General features: G+C 46.2%; 1 protein-coding gene across 2 annotated transcripts in view; it reads right to left on the minus strand.

Annotated features, from left to right (window-relative positions):
* The window catches only part of LOC140395248 (E3 SUMO-protein ligase PIAS4-like), a 178,624-nt gene that overhangs the window by 14,191 nt on the left and 142,538 nt on the right, over positions 1 to 21,895 (minus strand). For both annotated transcript variants that reach the window (XM_072482806.1, XM_072482805.1), the window contains 2 exons: positions 6,722 to 6,882; positions 1,891 to 2,030 (listed from right to left, as the gene is read on the minus strand). In XM_072482806.1, the coding sequence (XP_072338907.1) occupies positions 1,891 to 2,030; positions 6,722 to 6,882 (301 nt within the window). The remainder of the gene's footprint in view (positions 1 to 1,890; positions 2,031 to 6,721; positions 6,883 to 21,895) is intronic.

The following is a 21,895-nucleotide window of genomic DNA, read 5'->3' on the forward strand; positions in this document are numbered from 1 at the left end:
CAGCACTAACGGGACTGCCGTTTAAATAAGCCCGTCATAAATTCCGCATAGCCCATGACTGGAAAGGGATCCACAAATGGAACCTCACCAGTCTGACGGAGGAAGTAAAAAAGGACCTGCAAAGATGGAACACACTCCCACTCTCCAGACGATCAAAATGAACATACTACCGAGGAACCTCTTCCTACTTAAGATCCATTCCGATCTACATCCCCAAGGCCTTTTTCAAAGCACTGGACAAACTAATCATGGCGTTCGTATGTTGGGGGGGGGGGGGGGGGGGGGGGGGGGAGAATGATCGGAACCCAAAGAAGGTCCTACTAAAAACAAAATCCGGGGGGGGGGGGGGTCCCTAGCCCTCCCTGACCTACAATTCTAGCACTGGGCGCGACGGCCGAGTGAATAAGGGGATAGATTAGGGAGCCAGAAGCCGAGTGGGTGCGTGCGGAAGAGGCCTCCTGCATGGGGACCTCCTTCGCCATGGCAGCACTCCCATCCCCACCCAAAAAACACTCCAGCAACCTGGTGGTGATAGCCATCTGCCAATCCTGGAACCAACTACGGCAGCAATTTGGCCTGACCAAAATGTCGGACAAAGCTCCCATCTGCAACAACCATAGCTTCACACCAGCACTGACTGACGCCACCTTCAAAAGGTGGGGGCAGGACGGAGGAACACTGACAGTTAGGGACCTACACACGGACAGCAGGATCGCAACACTGGACGAACTGACAGAGAAATTCCAGCTAGCCAGGGGGAAGGAGCCAAGGTATCTACAACTCAAAAACCTCCTACAAAAGGAGACAAGGACATACCCACAACCGCAGCACCACCCAAAGCTGCAGACTGGCTGTCCGACCTCTCAGAATCTCTCCAAATGGAGAAAATCAAATTCGCCTTCTGAGGGTCAGACGGTGGCTTCCACAGAACGTGGGGGCCATTCACCCAATTGTTCCGGGACCTGTTTGTGGCCAACGAACAAGCAGAAGAATAGCCAGGTAGCCAAGAATCAGGGGAAAGTAGCCAAAGCATGAGAGGGAGAGATAGATCGGGAGAGGGGGGGGGGAGACACACAGCTAAACCTAAAAGGAAAGAAAGGCAAACCACAGGAGGGAGGTGAGAAAGGGACAGGGAACAAGAGAGGAGAACCGGGGGAGGGGGAAGAGGCAGGGAAATGACAGCCGGAAGGAGGGCACGGAAAACAATAACAAACTTGGCATCTCCAGGAACAGAGAACAAGGAGAATACAGGTGAAAGACGGATGGAACGGTTGAAGCGGAGGTGAGCACGAGACGACAACGGCATCGAGATCCGTCCGGGAGAAGCAAGTGACAACACCAACACCAAATCTATTCGAGAATTGCCCACTGTAATTCTTTCTCCGGCACCCAAATGTATATTTACCTCCCCAGTCTCCACCCCTCCTCTCCCACAAACAGTCGCCTATTTATGTGTTGTAAATAATTTTGCCAGTTGTACAGAGTTGCTGCTGTTGAGCTGGTGCACAATACCCTACCAGTTATTCTATTTTATTTTATATTATTACTTTTTTGGGTATGTTTGGGCGTGCCCTTCTCTTCTATATATGTATATATAATATATTTCTTATTCTGTGTACATAACGGTAAATATACTTTGTTCAAAAACCCAGTAAAAACATTTATAAAATAAAAGAAACATGCACCGGGTTGATCGTTAAATCCCGCCCCACCTGTCAAAAGTACTCCCCTTTTCAAAATGACCTTTACAAGCATCAAAATTTCCTTGCCCTACAGAAACCGTAGAGAAGAGGTTCCCCAAATGTGCTTATAGTTTGTGCTCATTTGTAAATGACTAATTATATCTCATCATCTATAATCGTGTAGGGCACTGAAGTCAAAGAAACCAACCTTCTAATTCCACTACTGAGTATTTAGGACCAGAGTTCTTCTGAGGTTGCTTCTCTGGTTTTATTGATGTCCAGCTGCCATCATCCTTAAACTGAACCTCAGTGGCATCTTCGCACTCCTTCAGAATATCTAAAAACAGCCTAAGTAAATAAAAACAAGCTTGTGTTTATTCCTCATCTGTTCATTCTTTGTTGGTCGTCACCATCGGGTTAGTCAAGCATTGAAAACTTGATGATTTCTCACCGTGATATGGATACATACATGACCTGTCGATTTTGCCCATGTAAGGAAGCTCCCACATTCAGGACTTTGGTTAGAGGTAAAATGCAGGCACAAAAAGAGGACACTTTCCACGCCCCCTGCAGCGTATTTCCCAGCAGCGGGAGGCGGCCCACCATTGGCAGGATCTTCTTGTGCTGCTGCTGTCAATGGGATTTCCCATTGATGTCACCCCTGCCGCCAGCAAACTCGTGGTGGGGTTTCGCCAGTAAGACCGGAAGATCCTCCTGGTGAGAACGGCCAGAAAATCCCCTCAGAGTCATCAGTTTGCATTGCAGCTAATTCTACATGATGGGCAAGTTAATAGAAATCAACAGGCCATGCATGAGGTTTCCACACACAATATTAAAATCTGCAATTTAAAGCTTTCAAAATTCTACTCCAAATTGTTTTGTCTTGCAACGTGTACTTTTGCCCATCCCTCAGCAACAGTAAACAGTAAATTAGTTACCAAATGACATAACACTATTTTGATTTCTCTCTCTCAAAAATCAGTACTTTTATTAGTTACTAAAACCAGATGAATTCTTTATCATGGTGGGCAATTATGATAAAGACACATAAATCTGATATCTTTAGGCCAATGTGCTGTATTGTTGTTCCTGTGTGTTATTGTTCTTTAGCGTTTTGGCCAAGGCTGATATCATGACCGGTGCAGGTTTGGAGGGCCGAAGGGCCTGTTCCTGTATTGTTGTTTTATTCACACCACAGGACACATTATCAATTTGAGACATGTCTACAAAATCTAAGCCCCCGGTATTAGCAATAACATACTGAGCTAGATTCAGCACCGGCTGGAAGGCTATCAATGAAAAATAGTTGTAGGTGGACTTGGATTGGTTGTGTCCAGGAGTGATTGATGACGGGACTGTTTCTCTTTATTTTTATTTAAAATTCCAATACAGCAGTTGGAATCATGGCACACAAATTTGGGGATGGCAGATGTGTGTGAATGTCAAGACAATGATGGAATCCTACAGGTTTGCAAATCTCAAAAGAGTTTGGGGATTGACAAATTATGTTTAACTTGTGACATGCTGATATGCATGTGGACAGGGAGAATAATGAACATGCAAATACCTACCAGGTAAAAGCATTAAAATCAGTGAGTTGAGGGAGAGAGAAAGACACAACATTTATTTTTATGCATTCTTGAAATATGGGTGTCAAGAAACTTTCTTGCAACCGCTGCAACGCCCAGGGTGAATGTATATGCACAGTGCTGTAGGAAGTTCCAGATTTTTGACCCAGCGACATTGAAGAAATGGCGATATATTTCCAAGTCAGGATAGTGTGAGACTTGGAGGGGAACTTGCTGATGGTGTTCTCATCTGCTTGCTGCCCTTGTTCTTCTGGGTATTAGAGGCTGTGGATTTGGAAGGAGGGGGTCACTTGAAGAGCTGCTGCAGTGCACCTTGTAAATGGTACAACCATACAAATAAGGAGTAGGCCATTCAGCCCCATGAGCCTGCTCCACCATTTAATAAAATCATGGCTAATCTGATAGTAACCTCAAATCTTCATCCCGCCTACCCCATATAACTTACCACCCCCTTGCTTACTAAGAATCTATTCATTGCTACCGTACAAATATTGAAAGACTCTGCTTCCACCATCTTTTCAGCGAGATAGCTCCAAAGACTCGATCCTCAAGAGAAATTTCACCTAATCTCAGTTTTAAATAATGACCTCTAGTTCCAGATTCTTCCACAAGGGGAAACATCCTCTCCACATTCACCCTGTCTTATATATTTCAATCAGGTTGCCTCCCTCCAGCAGACACAAGCCTAGTTCTGTCCAACCTTTTCCCCTCAGAACAACCACCCATTCCAGGTATTAGTCTGATAAACCTTCTCACTGCTTCCAACGTATTTACATTCTTCCTTAAATAAGATGACCAATACTGTACACAATACTCCAAATGTGGTCTCACCAATGCCCTGTAAGATGAAGCATAACCTACCCAATTTTGTATTCAATTACCCTTGCTTTAAATGATAACATCTGATTAGCTTTCCTAATTGCTTGCTGTACCTGCATACTAGCTAGTCATGATTCATGCACTGGGACAGCCAGATCCCTCTGCATCGCAGAGCTCTGCAATCTTTCATCTTTTAAATTAATAAGCTTCTTTTCTATTCTACCTTCTAAAATGGACAATTTCACATTGCTAGCATTGTGCAGTAGTGGTAAAATTGCTATCTTTGTGCTGTAATGGTAAAGGAAGTGAACAGTTATGTGACAGATGGCGTGTCAATCAAGCAGGCTGCTTTTCCTTGGATGTTGTTAAGCTTCTTGAATGCTGTTGATATTACAATCATCCAGAAATGTGGAATATTCCATCATACTCTTGATTTGTGCCTTATAGATTGCGGACAGCCCTTGGGAATTAAGGGAATGTGAATCCCACCACAGAATCCCGAGCCCCTGACCTGTTCTTGTAGTAATAGCATTTATCGGTCTTGTCCAGTTATATTTCTTTAAAATAAATAAATTTAGAGTACCCAATTCATTTTTTCCAATTAAGAGGCAATTTAGCATGGCCAATCCACCGAGCCTGCACATCTTTGGGTTGCGGGGGCGAAACCCATGCAAACACGGTGAGAATATGCAAACTCTACATGGGCAGTGACCCAGAGCCTGGATCGAATCTGGGATCTCAGCACCGTGATGCAGCAGTGCTAACCACTGCACCACCGTGCTGCACTGTCCCGTTATATTTCTGATCAATGATGTTCACCAGGATATTGATAGTGGGGGATTCAGCAATGATAATGCCATTAAACATCAAGGGGAGAAGATTAATTTCTCTTGTTGGAGATGGTATCTGTGTGGCTCTGACCTTTTGTTAGAATAACTGGGCCCACTTTGAAAATGTGAACATTAATTTCCAGTTTGAACCAGGTTAGTTATTAGTCAAGGTAGCCGAAGACCAAATAGGTTTGGGATGTCTTGGAGATCTCACAGGTTATGCAAGACTAGAATTAGGATAGATGTTCAGAGGCGAAGAAACTAGTGGACCCCAGAACAGGCTGCGTGCTCATGTAAGGGAAGCTGAGGAAGAGCTAGACCAGGTTCTGGCTGGTGTACAGATCACTTTGTAGAAAAGTTAGGTACCGCATGACATCATCAGGACTAGAGTAAATTTCTTGACTTGTTTTGGCAGCCTAAAGCAGGATTGGAGAGAAATTTTCCAGCTTTCCTTCATCAAAATTTCCCTCAGATTTAATCTATCTGTGTTCGTCATCAGGAGGTCACATGCTTTCAGGTGCGCGACAGTATATATATCATGATGCTCACAGCACTGCAGTTGTGCGGAGCAGGCTGGATGAACCAGAGGGTCTTTCCTGGACTGTCATTGTTTGTATTTTGTTTTGTTTTTTCACAAATTTCAAGTACCCAATTCTTTTTTTCCCCCAATTAAGGGGCAATTTAGCGTGGCCAATCCACCTACCCTGCACATGTTTTGGGTTGTGGGGGTCAAACCCACGCAAACACAGGGAGAATGTGCAAACCCCACACGGACAGTGACCCAGGGCCAGGATCGAACCTGGGACCTCGGCGCCATGAGTACCCAATTATTTTTGTTTCCAATTAAGGGGCAATTTAGTGTGGGCAATCCATCTAACCTGGCCCCCTCAAAGATACTGGGTGGGATTCTCTTTTCCCGCAGCCGGCCAATGGGGTTTGCCATTATGGCCACCCCACGCCATCCAGAAACCCGTGGCCGTGGGTGCGCTGCCAGCAAAGTGGACGATCCCACCGACAGAGAATCCCACAGACTATCTTTAGTTTTTTTTCCAACAAAGATTAACAGACTTGTAGACGACCTACAATAATTGTATTACACTGGAGGATTTATGACGCAGTGGGCTTACAAACCAGGTACTTAACACATGACTGCTTACAAAACTAGAAATACAAACAGTGAATTGGCTCACCAGAAGTCGAAGAAATCATGGAAGAAGGTGGTCAGACTTTTGTCTTCATTCAAATATCAACAAAACTTTTGAATTAACCCACACGTCTTCACTCAAAAACGTCGGGAACGTTTAGCTGTCCCATGGGGACTGGATGTCGAGTGCAGCGAATATAAAAGAAAAATGGTACATCACAGAGCCGGTCCATTAAAAAAAAAAGAGCTGGCCTGATTTGTCCATAACTAATCAATCTCTCTTTGTTTGATTGCAGAATTTCTCCATAGAAAGCGCATTGAATTCACTTATGATACTCAGAAGCCTCACTCCAACTAATCCAAACCTTTCCCAACTGAACCTCACTCCCCAGTCTTCTCTGTTTTGCACTCTCCACCAGATCAAGCTGGATTAGAGATGCTTTGTCCAACTGCCTGCTGACATGAAGCTGATCACGCAAGTAGTACAGACTGTTCAGACAATGAAAAGATGCACATACAGTATTAACATTTTTTTGGGTAGAGATGTGGGCAGTACTTGCTTTGTTTATTTGACTGTGGACAAATACCTATTGCAAATCCATAGTCTTATTGAAAACTGCACTGTACATAAAACTGCAATTCTTGAATAATACTCACTGGTCTACAAATAACAGTTCATAAGGAGCTGGATTGTCGCATACAGGACACATCCATGTAGGTTTTTTCTCATTCATCTGAATATAAAGCTCAGCATCAAAACACTGTAAATGCCTGCAGGTAATACTGCGACAGGGAACAGAAAGCCGTATCTTGCCAAGCTGTTGGGTAACGACATTGGAAAGGTAGATTTAGAAAAAAAATTATACATAAATAAAGTCCAATAAATACATTTTTTGAAAATAGGAAGAACAACAAATTGCTATTACGCTTCAACATTTCTGTGTTTCAACTGAAACTTAACTAATTGTCCATAGACATGAATATTAGATGGTACAACTCATCCACCTTAAGCAATTTTATAATGGCATCAAGGGAGTGCGACTGCAAAAATGGATGTTTTAAAAAATATATTTTTGGGGCACGGTAATTCTTGTGTTTAAATTATTTAATTAAGCTGGAGAAAGGTTAATGGGGAGACCGTTTGTCTGGAAGAGTTGAGCGATGACAGCAGTGAAGTTGCTAAATGCATGCATTTGTAATGAAGCTAGTCAAGTGGTTTTGAGTAAATAAGTTTAGAAAGCTGCATTCGGAGAAAGATAGGGACTTGGTTTTTCAGCTGTTACATTTCAATGGGGAGGAGGAGAAGGCTCTTCATCTTGCAACGGTTTCATAAGTAATCAAAGGGAAGATTTTTAAATTTGATCTCAAAATAGAGGGCAATAGGGGACATGAAAGATTTTTATATTTGGAGAAGTTAAATTCAAAGAAGTGCCTCGAACAATGGAATTGAAGATGCAAGGGGGAAAAGGATATGCAAGGAGAGATGTTGAGTTGATTTGGGTGTGAAGAACTTACAAGAGTTCTAGGCTGGGAGGAGATGTTTGAATCAGCCATCCAGACAAGCCAGAAAAATCTTGGGTTGGAAAAAGCAGTCTTGTTTCTGAAGGTTTCTTGGATTTACACAGCAGAGTAGAAGTGAGTTTGCGAAGCCACGTGGCACATCTTTATTAAAGAGACAGCAGTTTTGCTTTGGGTAAAATTACTGGATTTATATAGTTAAACATCTATAGGGAAATGTTGCCTGAAAGATATTTTACTTCTGGGTCTAGTCAAGTAGGGAGTCTTTTGGGGGGAATATTTTGTCAGACTATTTTTAACTGTATAAATGGAATTTTGAGTGCTCAAGTTTCTTTTATTCTCGTTAATACATCTTTTACTTTAAATTCAAAAAGTGTGATTGGACTTTTTGCTGCTGAGATCAGAATGTTTTCTTCTTATTTTCAGAATACAAAAAAGCGATTTGTAATCCAAGTTTCGCTCTGGGATTTGGCGATTAACATCTGTGGTCATAACACTCAAGAGTTAGACCACTGACCTCGCATTGTACTGTTCAATTTACCTTGTGTTATTATGGTAATTCTCTTTCTTTAGGTCCATCATAATTTATTATGGAAAATGGAATACTGCATTTGACAACGTTACTACTTTCAATTGCAAAATAGCGAATGGGTTTGACAGGATCGATAGGGAGAAACTATCGTCATCGATGAGGGTTGGGAACTAGAGGCAACAGATTTAAAATAATTGGCAAAAAAAGGATGGAGATTTCATGATGATCAAGATAGAAGTAGATTCAGTAGTCCCAACAGGAATCGGATGTTTTAAAAATACAGAGCACTGGAGAAAGAGCAGGCGAGTGGGACTAATTGGCAGTTCTTTCAGAGGGACAATCGGAGCTGTTTAATTCTGTGATACACATGTATAACAGTGTAACAATAGGATATAGCTACTCATTTACAAATATTGTTACATACAATATAGTATGGAAACATATTTATATTGTTACACCCTGGGCGTCATTACTAAGAACTGAGAATACTCCTATCACATTCTGTTCAGCTCCATACATTCAGTAACTAAGAGGTTTATTTCGAAAACTGCTATGAAAGAATAAAAATGCTTATCCAATAAAATTCACAAAATGTTTGCAGCATGCATTCCAGTTTACTGCAGCTTCTGTGAAATTAAAAACAAAGTAGATAAACCAACTCTTAACCACTCACAATCAAATCTTGCAAATGATAATTTAATGTTTAACACAGGATTCTGGCATTTTAGATTTCCAATTGCTAGAGGACGTAATAGATCATACTGTTCATTTAAAAGAAATAAATTTAGAGTACACAATTCATTTTTTCCAATTAAGGGGCAATTTAGCCTGGCCAATCCACCTACCCTGCACATCTTTGGTTGTGGGAGTGAAACCCACGTAAACACAGGGCAAATGTGCAAACTCCACATGGAGAGTGACCCAGAGCCAGGATCGAACCTGGGACCATGGCGCCATGAGGCAGCAGTGCTAACCACCGTGCCACCCTATAGGTTACACTGTTCATAATCACCACTGAAGAATGTTGATAATCCATGCTATTGTCAATATTTACAATTGACAATAGCAATTGTAAATTGTTAAACATTGTGCTGGAACTAAAATGGACAATATAACTTTTCACAGTAGCTTCATTGCAGAAGTAATGTAAGCCTACTTGTGACAATAGAGATTATCATTATATGAGAATCATCAGAAAAAAAGACAAAGACAAAAGGGCAAATAAGACACTTGCTTTTAAGACAGTTTCAAGTTGCTTTATCTTGTGCTTTCATTTTCAGTTCAAAACTTTCTCTCAATGCGAGACACTAATTGCAAGGAAGAACCCAACAGCAATTTTCCAGCCAGTATTTTCTGTCTTCAGGGGGAGGTCTCGAGCTTCCACCCATTATTGCCCATTCTCACATTAACATTGCTTTGCTGTCTCACTAATCTGAGCGGGTGGGGAGCTGTGCGGGACGGACCATGCCCCAGGGTGTTCACCTGCACCCCCTGTATATCCTGCACACCATGCTCAGCGCTCTCACAGGACAGGGAGTGCTGCAGAACTTATTGCAGATTCAGGGAGGGTTCAGCCAAGAGCTTTTGCTGTGTCTCCAAGTTGTTTATAACTAACGCCGCCCGGTTGAAATGCAGATCCACAAGCGTTACGAGCCACAAGCGTTACGAGCTGGTCGAAGATGTGGCCGCCGGGCACCGTCGCATACTTAAGACTCCAAATTACCTCCGACTTATAGGCACCACGAGTGGTCAGCAAAATCACCGTTTGGCGGTCGTTCTTTGTGATGTTATTTGCACAAAAGTAATAGCACATAGACTCTGCGTATTGATTCCAGTCCTCGACTCCAGCGTCGAACGTGTCCAACTGACAGAGGCATGAAAGAAACAGGTTCCAACCTGGTTCCGAGTAAGGGAGGTGGTTCAACCGACAGGGCTGCAGCTTCGACAAGAAACCAGTTTACTTCTTGCTACCAGTTTTATGAGTAATGGAGAGTCCACACGGAGTTGTCTTAAGAAACGTAGGTTTATGTACAAGGCTACGTGCAGTTGTGTACACCGCTCTCGGTAGATCCAACTGGGTCTTAACAGTCTTTACCCTGCCCTCTTAACCAGGGAAGACAATCATCCCCACCCCATAGTTCCCATGGGTCATGACAGTCAGCACTGATGGAATCACTATTATAATTGATATTGAGGACAGCATGGTGGGCTAGTGGTTAGCACAGCTGCCTCACCGCGCTGAGGTCCCAGGTTTGATCCCAGCTCTGGGTCACTGTCCGTGTGAGTTTGCACATTCTCCCCGTGTATGCGTGGGTTTCGCCCCCACAACCCAAAAATGTGCAGAGTAGGTGGATTGGCCACACTAAATTGCCCCTCAATTGGAAAAAATATTTGGGTAATGTAAATTTGTCAAAAAAAAAAATTGATATTAGTGGGCAGCACGGTGGTGCAGTGGTTAGCACTGCTGTCTCACGGCGCCAAGGTCCCAGGTTCAATTCGGGCCTTTGGTGATTGTCCGTGAGGCGTTTGCACATGCTCTTCCTGTCTGTGTGGGGTTCCCTCTGGGTGCTCTGGTTTTCTCCCAGAGTCCAAAGATGTTCAGGTTAGATGGGGTTAACTTCTTTTTAAGAGCTGGAACTGGTGAGATACCCATAGCCAGGACCTTCTCTTTGGAGTTGGATCTTCGAACCAGCATCATCCTCACATGCCCATCAGTGGTTCATACTCGCTTTAAGCTCTGTCACCCAGCAATCTTTGTGTCACTTGCGCTGGGCTGATGTTTGAGAGCTATAGACTGCACAGTGTGTATACAATATGAAGTGTTGACATCCCCAGATCCAGAGGGTTCTACTTCATTCTCTTATGCCAGTCTCCTGCTGAGTTCACATCACAGAATACCATGAACTCTCAGCTGGCACAAGCTCACCTACTTCCCCAGTTCTGACAAAACCTATTGCATCCTTCTTTGTGAACCAAATAGCTTACCCCCTCTGAAGCAGTTTTGGGTTTAGGGTTAATCTTTTGCGATTATCGGCACTCTTAATGTTGGGATGGCATTGTACATTTTTTCTCAATATAAATTTAGAGTGCCCAATTCTTATTTTTCCAATTAAGGGGCAATTTAGCGTGGCCAATTCACCTACCCTACACATCTTTTTGGTTTGTGGGGGTGAGACCCACGCAGAGAAAGGGAGAATGTGCAAACTCCAGACGGACAGTGACCCGGGGCCGGGATCGAATCCGGGTCCTCAGCGCCGTGAGGCAGCAGTTCTAACCACTGTGCCACCGTGCTGCCCGCTCATCATAACAGATGATGAGAAATTGTGTCAAATTATATAATGGGAAGAATGAAGTTATTATTGTCAATACCTGTTCCAAACGGTTTCCCAGCTGCCGACTTCCCTGTCCCTGGAAACTGTCTTGAGACTATACCAGGCTTTAATGTTATTCTTTCACAGGATGTGGGCAACACTGGCTGGGCCAGGTTTATTGCCCATCCATAACTGTGTTTTGAAATTATTAAAACCAAAGCTCCCTCTTTTCTTTACAAAGAAGTGACAAAAAAGCAATTTAAGTCAAAGTTGTAATGAAATGAAATCTCTGCAAGAAGCAGCAACAACATTCACAACTGAAAGTGGAGTCACAGGTGGACAGGGTGCTAAAGAAGGCATTTGGCATGCTTAGTTTCATTGGTCAGAACATTGAATATAGGAGTTGGGACGTCTTGCTGAAGTTGTACAAGCCATTCATGGGCAACACAGTAGCACAGTGGTTCGCACAGTTATTTTTAAAATAAAAATTTAGAGTATCCAATTCATTTTTTCCAATTAAGGGGCAATTTAGCATGGCCAATCCACCTAGCTGCACATCTTTGGGTTGTGGGGCGAAACCTACGCAAACATGGGGAGAATGTGCAAACTCCACACGGACAGTGACCCAGAGCCGGGATCGAACCTGGGACCTCACGCCGTGAGGCAGCTGTGCTAACAACTAGGCCACCGTGCTGCCCAGTGGTTCGCACAGTTGCTTCACAGATCCAGGGTCCCTGGTTCGATTCCCGGATTGGGACACCGTCTGTGCGGAGTCTGCACGTTCTCCCCGTGCCTGCGTGGGTTTCCTCCAGGTGCTCTGGCTTCCTCCAACAGTTCAAAGATGTGCAGGTTAGGTGGATTAGCTATGCTAACTTGCCCTTGGTGTCCATAAAGGTGGGATGGCGGCTTCTGTAGGGTGCTCTTTCCGAGGGCTGGTACAGACACGATGGGCCGAATGGCCGCCTTCTGCACTGTAAATTCTAATTCTATGATTAGTAAGGCCACACTTAAAATTGAAAAGGTAATTAAGCAATATGTAGGTTTCAACTGTACGGGTGAGGTGTCAAAGGCAGTTGGCTGGGAGGCTCTAAAGGCGGTGGTGAGGTAATTTTGTTTAAGGCCAGGGTGGACAAAGAGGAGAGGTTGGAGCGGCAGAGGGCAATGGATGAGATGTTGGAGGTAGATAGGAGTTTTGCAGAGGATGGGGACCCAGCAAAGCTGGAAAAGAGGAAGGAACTACAGGTGAGCTTCGACCGACTGTCTACCAGGAAGGCGGTGCGCCAACTGAGACGAGCAAGGGGTGCAGTTTATGAACATGGAGATAAGTATGTTAGCAGGTCAGCTCTGGAGGGAGGCAGCGGCAAGGGAAATTCTTCAGGCGAGGGATAGGGCAGGGAAGTTGGTGGTGGCTCCGGATCTGATTAACAAGGTTTTTGAGGAATTTTATGAGAGGTTGTACAGGTCAGAGCCACCTGGGGGAGATCGTGAGATGCAGGAATTTCTAGATGGGTTGGAGTACCTGAGGTTAGGGGAGGGGGATAGGGCTACGTTAGAAGGAGCAATAATGGAGCAGGAGATAAAGGATGCGATTGGGAGGATGCAGTCGGGAAAGGTGGCAGGGCCAGATGGGTTTCCGGTGGAATATTATAAAAAATTCAAGGATAAGCTGGCGCCCCTGATGGTGGGGATGTTTGAAGAGGTGATCGGGAAGTGGGTGTTGCCACAAACCTTGGGGCAGGCATCGATTTTACTGTTGCTAAAAAAAAGATAAGGATCCAACGGAGTGTGGGTCGTATAGGCCCATAATCGCTTCTGAATGTGGACGCAAAAGCATTGGCCAAGGTACTGGCGGGTAGGCTGGACGAGTGCCTCCCGAAGGTGCTAGGTGAGGATCAGATGGGGTTTGTGAGAGGGCGGCAGCTCTTTTCAAACATTAGGAGGGTATTGAATGTCATTATGGCACCGGCGGAGGGGAAGGAAACAGAGGTGGTTGTGGCATTGGATGCCGAGAAGGCATTTGACCGGGTAGATTGGGGGTACTTGATGGCAGTTCTGGAGCGGTTTGGGATTGGACCAAGATTTGTGAACTGGGTAAAGCTACTATATAAAGGAGCTGAGGGCAAGTGTCCGCGCAAACAACATCAGCTCGAGATACTTTTCTCTCCACCGTGGAACGAGGCAGGGATGTCCCCCCTGTTGTTTGCGCTTGCGATTGAGCCGTTGGCCATCGCATTAAGAAGTTCGGGAGCATGGAAAAGAATAGTGCAGGAGGGGGATAGAGCATAGGGCAGTGTTCTCCAAAGTCGGGGGCACGACCCGCAGGTGGGTCGCGGGCGGGTGGGTCGCGGAGGCGTTGTCCGCGGCGCTCCCGACCGCGCAAATCCCCACGCAGCAGCCAGCATTTCATAACGCCGGCTGAAAGTGTAGCCACCTGGGTTGGCCACTTCCCGACTTAAAATGGAGATCCGCAAAGAATGAAGGGAAATTCAGTCAAGCCAGGAAAAACTGGCAGGTGCAAAGTTTCCTGTGTATTAGAACTTGCAGAAACCCAGACAGCACTGAAACTAGCAACCATCTGCATATTAATGAGCGATCCCCGGGAACAATTGAAACATTTAAGATAAAGAAGGCCAAGCCAGACTCCTCGGCGCCAGCAGGAGCCAAGACAAAGGAAGGCCAACGGACACTCATGAACCGCCCAGCGATCAGGGAACAGCTCCAGTATTGGAGAAATCGATCCAAGTGATCGGAACGTAGTCCAATCACTGCCCCGAATGGCTCGAAGACCCTGGGGACTATAAAGTAGAGTCCCCAAGTTCAATTCGTTCTTCTTGGCAGGGTCGCTCAGCAGCTCGAAACAACCTTTGACAGTGACCTGCCTAGCTGCCGCATCAACCAAGTAAGTCTCCAGTCAACGCCGCTACGAGATAGGCGCTCCGAGCTACCAGTCCATACCAGCTTTTGAATCCTGCAGACTCAGAATCGAACGAAAGGCCATTTGTTCCCCTGACCTGGTGGGCCAGTTCCGAAGCTAAGTATAGGCCTTTTAGTGATAGAGAAGAGTCTAGAAAGTAGAGTTTATGCATGACTAGTGATTTACTGTGTATAATAAATGTGTTTTGATTTGAATCTTACTAATTGGTGTATTGAGTTATTGATCAGCACTTGAGCTTGAACCTCTTGACGGTATCATAAAGATACCTGGCGACTCTCGAGCAAAGGTTATAGAAACAGAGCAAATTAAGTAAAGACACAACGGGCAACGAATTAAGAGCCAACCAAAGTTAGCAACATTTACTGGCAACATTCTGACGGGACCCGACTTAGAAGTGGCCTAACCACACCGGGAGAACCCAAAATTTGAATTGAGATTCCAATTGGGAACAGAAACATTCACAAGTGTTCAAGCAGTTAGAATCATAGAAGTTTACAGCATGGAAACAGGCCCTTCGGCCCAACCAGTCCATGCCGCCCAGTTTTTAACCATTAAGCTAGTCCCAGTTGCCCGCACTTGGCCCATAACCCTCTATACCCATCTTACCCATGTAACTATCTAAATGCTTTTTAAAAGACATTCTGATCAATCCTCATAATTCGGAAGCGTGTTAATGCATGCGTAACTAACAGGGCTAGAAGGTAAAACTGATAGATTTTTGTTGTGAAAAATTGTCGGGAGTTTGTATTCCGGAAAATAGCGAACGCCGTACCCGTGTATTACAGCACCGCCTCAGTACCCCTCGTTCCAAATTTTAAAAGAGCATTCAGATAAGAAAAATGGCAATGAAGACAATGGAACGCCTCATGAACCCTCCGGAATTCGAGGTCGCAGCGACCAGCAGCAGAGGAGGACAGTGTCCCGTTTGGGAAGAAGAGATCAGAAAATATCTCAAAGGGAAACGATGGCCCCTTTGGAGCGAATTCTGTGATAATGAGGAAACAGGACCCGGGAGTATAGGACATACTTGATGGGAGGACCTGAGCGAAATCCATAAGAAGAGCTTAGGGAAAGCTCGCAAGCCGATGGCAATCGTGTCCTGACTGGCACAATTGCGAGGCACAGAGGAGGTCGTTCGTACGCTCCGCAAAGAGATAGAAGAGAGACATCGAATGAGCAAGGTCGATGTTAGTGAGATCGAGAGAGAGAATATAGATTTAAGAAGGAAGTTAGCAGCAAAGGACAGAGAGGTGGATGATGCCAAGTGGGCACACCAGTCTTGTCTAGCGTATCTGAGCAGCTTCCAAACCCAATACGATAAGGCCCATCAGGACACACAACGTGCAGTCCAGGTAAGAGAAGAGACAGAAACAGGTAGAGGCATTCCAAAGGCAGTGCAGCGACCTAAAAGCAGTGTTAAGAGCACTCCATGCTGCCACCGTGGAGCACAGACTCAGTGGATCATGCGCAATGCCCGAAGCAGATTGCGGAACTGCAGTCTTTGCGTTCAGTGCAAAATGGATTTTAGAGCACCGTTGGATCCCAATTAGATGAAGAAGACGGTCCTGATTGGCAAGAACTAAACAAAACCGCGCAGAGATATGTACAGGGAACATGTGCGCAAGGAAAGCCCCAAAGGAGAAAAGCACCCCAACCCCCCACAGAGCAGATAGATCAGGCACCCATGAATCCAGTAACCACCCACCGCACAGTCACATCGGAAGGAGACGTGGAATTCCTTTACACCACCCCTTAACCGTGACCCAATTACGGGACGCGTGCAAAAAGATTACACCGTTCCTCCCCACCTCAGACCCCCACCACTTCTTTGCTAGAGTGAAGCAGCGGGCGACCATGTACGGCCTGGATGAGCGTGAGCAAGTGAAGTTCACAGTTTTAAGCTTAGACCCTTCTGTTGTAGCAGCCCTTCCTGACCCACAGAATGTAGGAGCAAGCACCCTTGCAGAGATGCACCCGGTGATCCTAGATGCGATCGGTTATAACAGGGGTGACCCAGAAGAAGGCCTGAATAAGTGCAGGCAGAAGAAGACAGAACACCCCACAGAGTTTGCTGGACGCCTGTGGATCCATTTTACAGCCGTTTTCGGAAACTTAGAACGCGCCCATTTGTCCCCAGACAACATGGCCAAATGGACCCGCATCCTTATTTCCCATTCCATGGAGGCAGGACAAAAAGCTTGTACCAATTATGACCCCTCGGAAGAAGCGCACAACAAAAAATGGGTTTTAAAAAGGTTGTCCTGCTCCTGGGAGCAATCTGTCCAAAACAAACCCGCGATTACGAAACCCGAAGAACAGCAGGCTGAGGCAGATATCCAAGCAGTGAAAGCGCACCAGAACCCCACATGGGTGAACCAAGGCAGGGATAGTCCCCCCACAGAAACCACAGGAGTATTACAACTGTGGACAAGTAGGTCATTTTGCACGAGAGTGCAATGCCCCACGAAAGCCACAGAGAGCCCAGCAGGCAGGCACTCTGAATGGAAACAGGACAAAGCCCATACATAGTGTAAGCACCCATTCAGACCAGACAGACATGAACGGAACTGACTGACTGACTGTGTTCGGGCTTCCCCACTTGGGTCTGCGACACCCTTTGGGATAGGTCCGGCCGACCAGTCGTTGCTGCGAAAATACGGGGACAGCCCATCGAATGTCTCTGGGACACAGGAGGGTCCCGCACCGCAATTAATTCCTCCACCAGGTTTCAAAAAGACACGTGGCCCACTACAGCCACAATCACCCTCAGCGGCTTCACAGGCCACTCACAACAGGGACACATCACAGCCCCTGTACCCATTCAAATTGGCAACATTACGACAAAACACCCCATAGTTCTGGTCGATCTGGACCGCACAGCAGAACACATTTTGGGCATCGATTTCATGAACTCCTACAACCTTTCATTTGATCCAGTAAATCAATGTGTCTGGAAAATCACAAAGTCAGCAAGAGCCCCCGCAACGCTCACAGTAGGTTAAGATTAGCGCAGTCGGCGATTTTTGGTTTGACCCGACCACGATTAGCGCAGACAAACAGGTTAGGGCAGTTCTTCAGAAGAACAGGACCACATTTGCAAGTCATAAACATGACTGCGGCAGGATGGTTGGTTCGGTTCAATTAACAGAACCTGACCCTAGACCCCAGAAGCAATATGGTTTTCCCCAAGAGGCAGAGGGAGTAATCTCAAAGGTTATTGATAGCTTATTAGAACAAGGCGTACTTAGATCAGTAGCCTCTACTAATAATGCCCCGATTTGGCCAGTGAGAAAGCCCGATGGATCATGGCGACTGACCATCGATTACCGGGAACTCAACAAAGTCACCCCCGCAGCAGCCCCCATGGTAGTCACAAGTCCCGAGACCATGCTCAAACAGGGACTCAACTCACGATAGTTTACGGTTTTGGATATCAGTAACGGATTCTGGTCCATTCCATTGGCAAAGGCGTGCCAGTGCGAATTTGCCTTCACTTTTAAAGGTCAGCAGTACACGTGGTCATGCCTTCCACAAGGAGTCCACTACTCCCACTCCATTTTTCACCGACAGCTGGCTAATGGTTTATCAAAATGTTCTTGCCCCGAATGCCTGGTCCAGTATGTAGACGACCTATTACTGCAGACAGACACCAAGGCAGAGCACATCGAGCTTCTGGCCGAACTCCTGGAACTCCTACAGCAAATTGGAAGCAAAGTGAACCCCAAATTTTGGAAAACAAAGTGGTATATTTGTGAACGATTATCACGCATGGTAAACGCGAGATCGAGCATAAAAGAATTGACTTGATTGTCAAATTGCCCCTTCCTCAGAATATTTCAGCTCTCCGGTCGTTTTTAGGACTGGTTGGCTACTGCCCAAACCATATTGAAGGTTTCGCCACCAAAGCAGCACCCCCCCTCGGAACTCCAAAAGAAAGGAGCCCCTTGGGAATGGCTTCCGCAACACACGGATGCTGTAGATGTTTTAAAGCGCGCACTACAGGTTCCAGACCCACTTTCCCCCTATGCTATAGAGATAGCTAGCACAGACCGCACCCTTTCGGCCGTGCTCCTCCAGGAACGGCACGAACAGTTAAGACCCGTGGCTTACGCCTCCAGACTTTTGGATCCTGTGGAGCAGGGATTTTCGGCCTGTGAAAGGCACTTGCTCGCAGTTTTCTGGGCAGTTCAATACTTTTCATACATCACCGGACTAAACCCCATCGCAATCCTCACGGAACACACCCCCACCCAACTTTTACTTGATGGAAGACTCAAGGACGGTACAGTTAGTCAGATTAGAGCATCCAGGTGGACCCTTCTTTTGCAGGGACGGGACATCACTGTTAAAAGGACCAAGACCCACACTTTCCTAGCCGACAACCTTCAGTACCCAGGCACCCCCCACGAATGTGAAATCATCTCACCGCACCACAACACAGGCCCCTTTATCGCGAAGACACCACCCAAAAAGATAGGTAGTTCACCCCAGCACACAGACACGTGTGCACCTTTTGAGAATATATGTGGATGGTTCTTCCACTGTATTAAACGGGAAGTGCATTACAGGACGCGGCATCTATGTTGAGGACGCGCAGGGACGCGCCCTAGAAGAAATCTCCTTAAAACTGCCAGGCCACTTAGGCACGCAGGCGGCAGAACTAGCAGCCATTGCGTACATTATAGATTACCCAGATCCCTTCCCCAGCCCAGCAGACATATACTCGGACAGCCTCTATGTCTGTAACAGCCTCACAGAATTCCTACCCCTGTGGAAAGCAAGAGGATTTGTTTCCGCAGACGGAAAACCCCTCCCTTCAGCCCCATTGCTCCGGCACATTTTGGACAAAGCACAGGACAGGATTTTTGGCATTATTAAAGTCCGAAGTCACCACCGTTCCTCCCCACCTGGAAATGTAAAAGCCGACGCACTGGCTAAAGCAGGTTTCAGACACGGACATTTTTGGAACCCCCCCCCGAAAGCGCCCCAGTGAATGCAGTTCAGGTCTCACAGACTAATATCGAGGATTTAGTGCAGGTCCAGAAGCAAGATAGTAATCTCAGGGAGATTGTAAAAGGAAACTTTCCAGCCCCATACGATAGGTTTAAAAGTGCACTGACCACACATGACGGTGTGATCCTAAAAGACACCCTTTATGTGGTTCTTGAACAGGACAGGAATCAGCTTATTTGTTTGTTCCATGACAGTCATGGGCATCAGGGAATTGACCCCATTACAGCCCACCTCAGGCAGCTCTGTTGGTGGCTGAATTTAAAGGAAGACGTCACGCACTATGTTGAAAATTGCCTTATGTGCCCAAAACAATCCGGACAGATATGCGAAGAAAGCTCAGCTTAGCCACACCCGCGCCCTTAATGGCCCCTGGACTAACCTCCAGACTGATTTTATACGACCATTGCCCCCTAGCAGGAATGGTCACAAGTACGTGCTAGTTGTCATAGACACGTTTACGAAATGGGTAGAAGCATTCCCATCTAGGACAAATACGGCAAAGACTACCGCTAAGATTTTAACCCACCACATCTTTACGAGATGGGGACTCCCCGCAGCATTGAATCCGACCATGGTTCCCATTTTACGGGACGTGTCATGAAGAACATCCTCACGACATTTGGCATTACCCAAAAATTCCACATCGCATACCCAGTCAAGTGGTATTGTGGAGCGAATGAATCGGACCCTAACGGCAACCCTCAGGAAAATGGTCCAACAAAACAGCACCACTTGGGATTCAGTCCTCCCCTTTGCACTAATGCTTCTGCGTAACACTGTTTCGACATCCACAGGATACACCCCTCACACCCTCATGACCGGACGCCCCATGAAAGGCACAGAATTTTTATTAGGACTTGACTTGACCAGCCCCCGAAGTGATGGCCCTCACACACGAGAACGCAGTGAAACAACTAGTCGAAAATGTAAAAACGGCTCAGCTAGCAGCCACAGTAACATTAGGCACCAGGAAGAAACAGAGCAAGGCCTGTTTCGACAAGACAGTGCACGCGACTGAGTTTGATGTAGGACAGCAGGTCATGCTCTCCATTTACAACTCCAGCAAGTTCCTGTCACCCAAGTTTTCGGGTCCGTACTCCGTTGCAGACAAAGTAAGCCCCTCCGTCTATAAGATTAAGTACCCCAACGGGAAGACTGCGTGGTTCCATATTAACCAGCTCAAGGCATATGGCTCGCAGTCTAACCACACACACCACGTCATGCTCGACACAGCAGACCACACCCCGCCCACAGCCCACGTATCCCCACCCTCCCCCAACACGCCCTCCCCATTTACGGACTCGACTTCGACTCCACCCCCGAATTCTAGACTCTACCCCAGCACGCCCACAGACAGCAGCAGCAGCGACAGCGACTGTAACACAGGCAACAGCCACAGCACGCCTCCCTACTATTCCCATGCAACATGACCACAGAATTAGATGCATCTTTTTGGCACCGTGACAATTCGTACAGGCTCGTCCGAAACGACGAGATGGACCCTAAGTCACACCATGCAGCTTTAGCAACCCTCATCCATTCAAGAGTATGGCATCCGGGAGAAAATGATGACATTGAGTCTGACTCCCAAAACGAGAACCCCTTTGCGAACCTGTTCGCAACTGATAACCGAGGTGTCCAGATGATGTTTTAAAGGAACCGCTTGGGAGAAACGGTGTCCTTTCTGATGGAACCTGCAGCATGTTTGTTCAATGTTTGTTCGTTAATGTTATCGTTAAGTGTTGTTTGTAATCTCGGAAGTTTCACGGCCCCACGCCACCACTCCGTTGACGCCCGGCTGTTAATAGAACAAGTCTGTCCCAGACTATAGTTCAGAGGAACTGGTCTGTCGGCAGACAACAATCATAACTACTCTCCTGATTCGAAGGTAATCACGCGAGGCAGCCCCCACGACGACCACATTCTTACCCGTTCTTGCCGGTTGCTCAGGCAGTGGAGAAGCGGCATTGGTCTCCGCCCTGCCTGAGGACCCCCCTCTGGTCAACTACCCTCGGGTACAGCACATACGGCATTGATCACCGTCCTACCCGGGGATTCCATCCAAATCTTACCCGCCACGGCCCATACGCACCCCATTTTGGCTCGATTACGTTCAAAATTCTTGTTTGGTTTAGCAACCCTTAGGATTGCTTCCCTATGCTATTTACATCCTCAAACACTAGGATGGTAAATCACACAGGCTGCGAGACGGCTCGTAGTACGGCAGTATTTCCTTAGATGTCTAGTCCAAATATTTGGTTTAAAAAAAACATGAGGGAGTCACACATGGTGACCAATTATAAAGGGAAATTGGCAGGAAAAGACAGACATGCAAACGTTCAAGATATTAAACAAGATGGTAACAGAAACTATGCTTGATTCACAGAATTCCAGACGCTCCAGGAAGAGAGAAGAGACGAAAAGGAAGAGAAGAGAAGAAAGAGGAGAACAATGAAGACGTCACACGTGTTTTTCGTTATTGTAATTTGTATTCGGTTACGCGCGACCGCGAACCCCCTGAC

This window comes from Scyliorhinus torazame, chromosome 18, assembly GCF_047496885.1.
Source record: "Scyliorhinus torazame isolate Kashiwa2021f chromosome 18, sScyTor2.1, whole genome shotgun sequence".
NCBI lineage: Eukaryota > Metazoa > Chordata > Chondrichthyes > Carcharhiniformes > Scyliorhinidae > Scyliorhinus > Scyliorhinus torazame.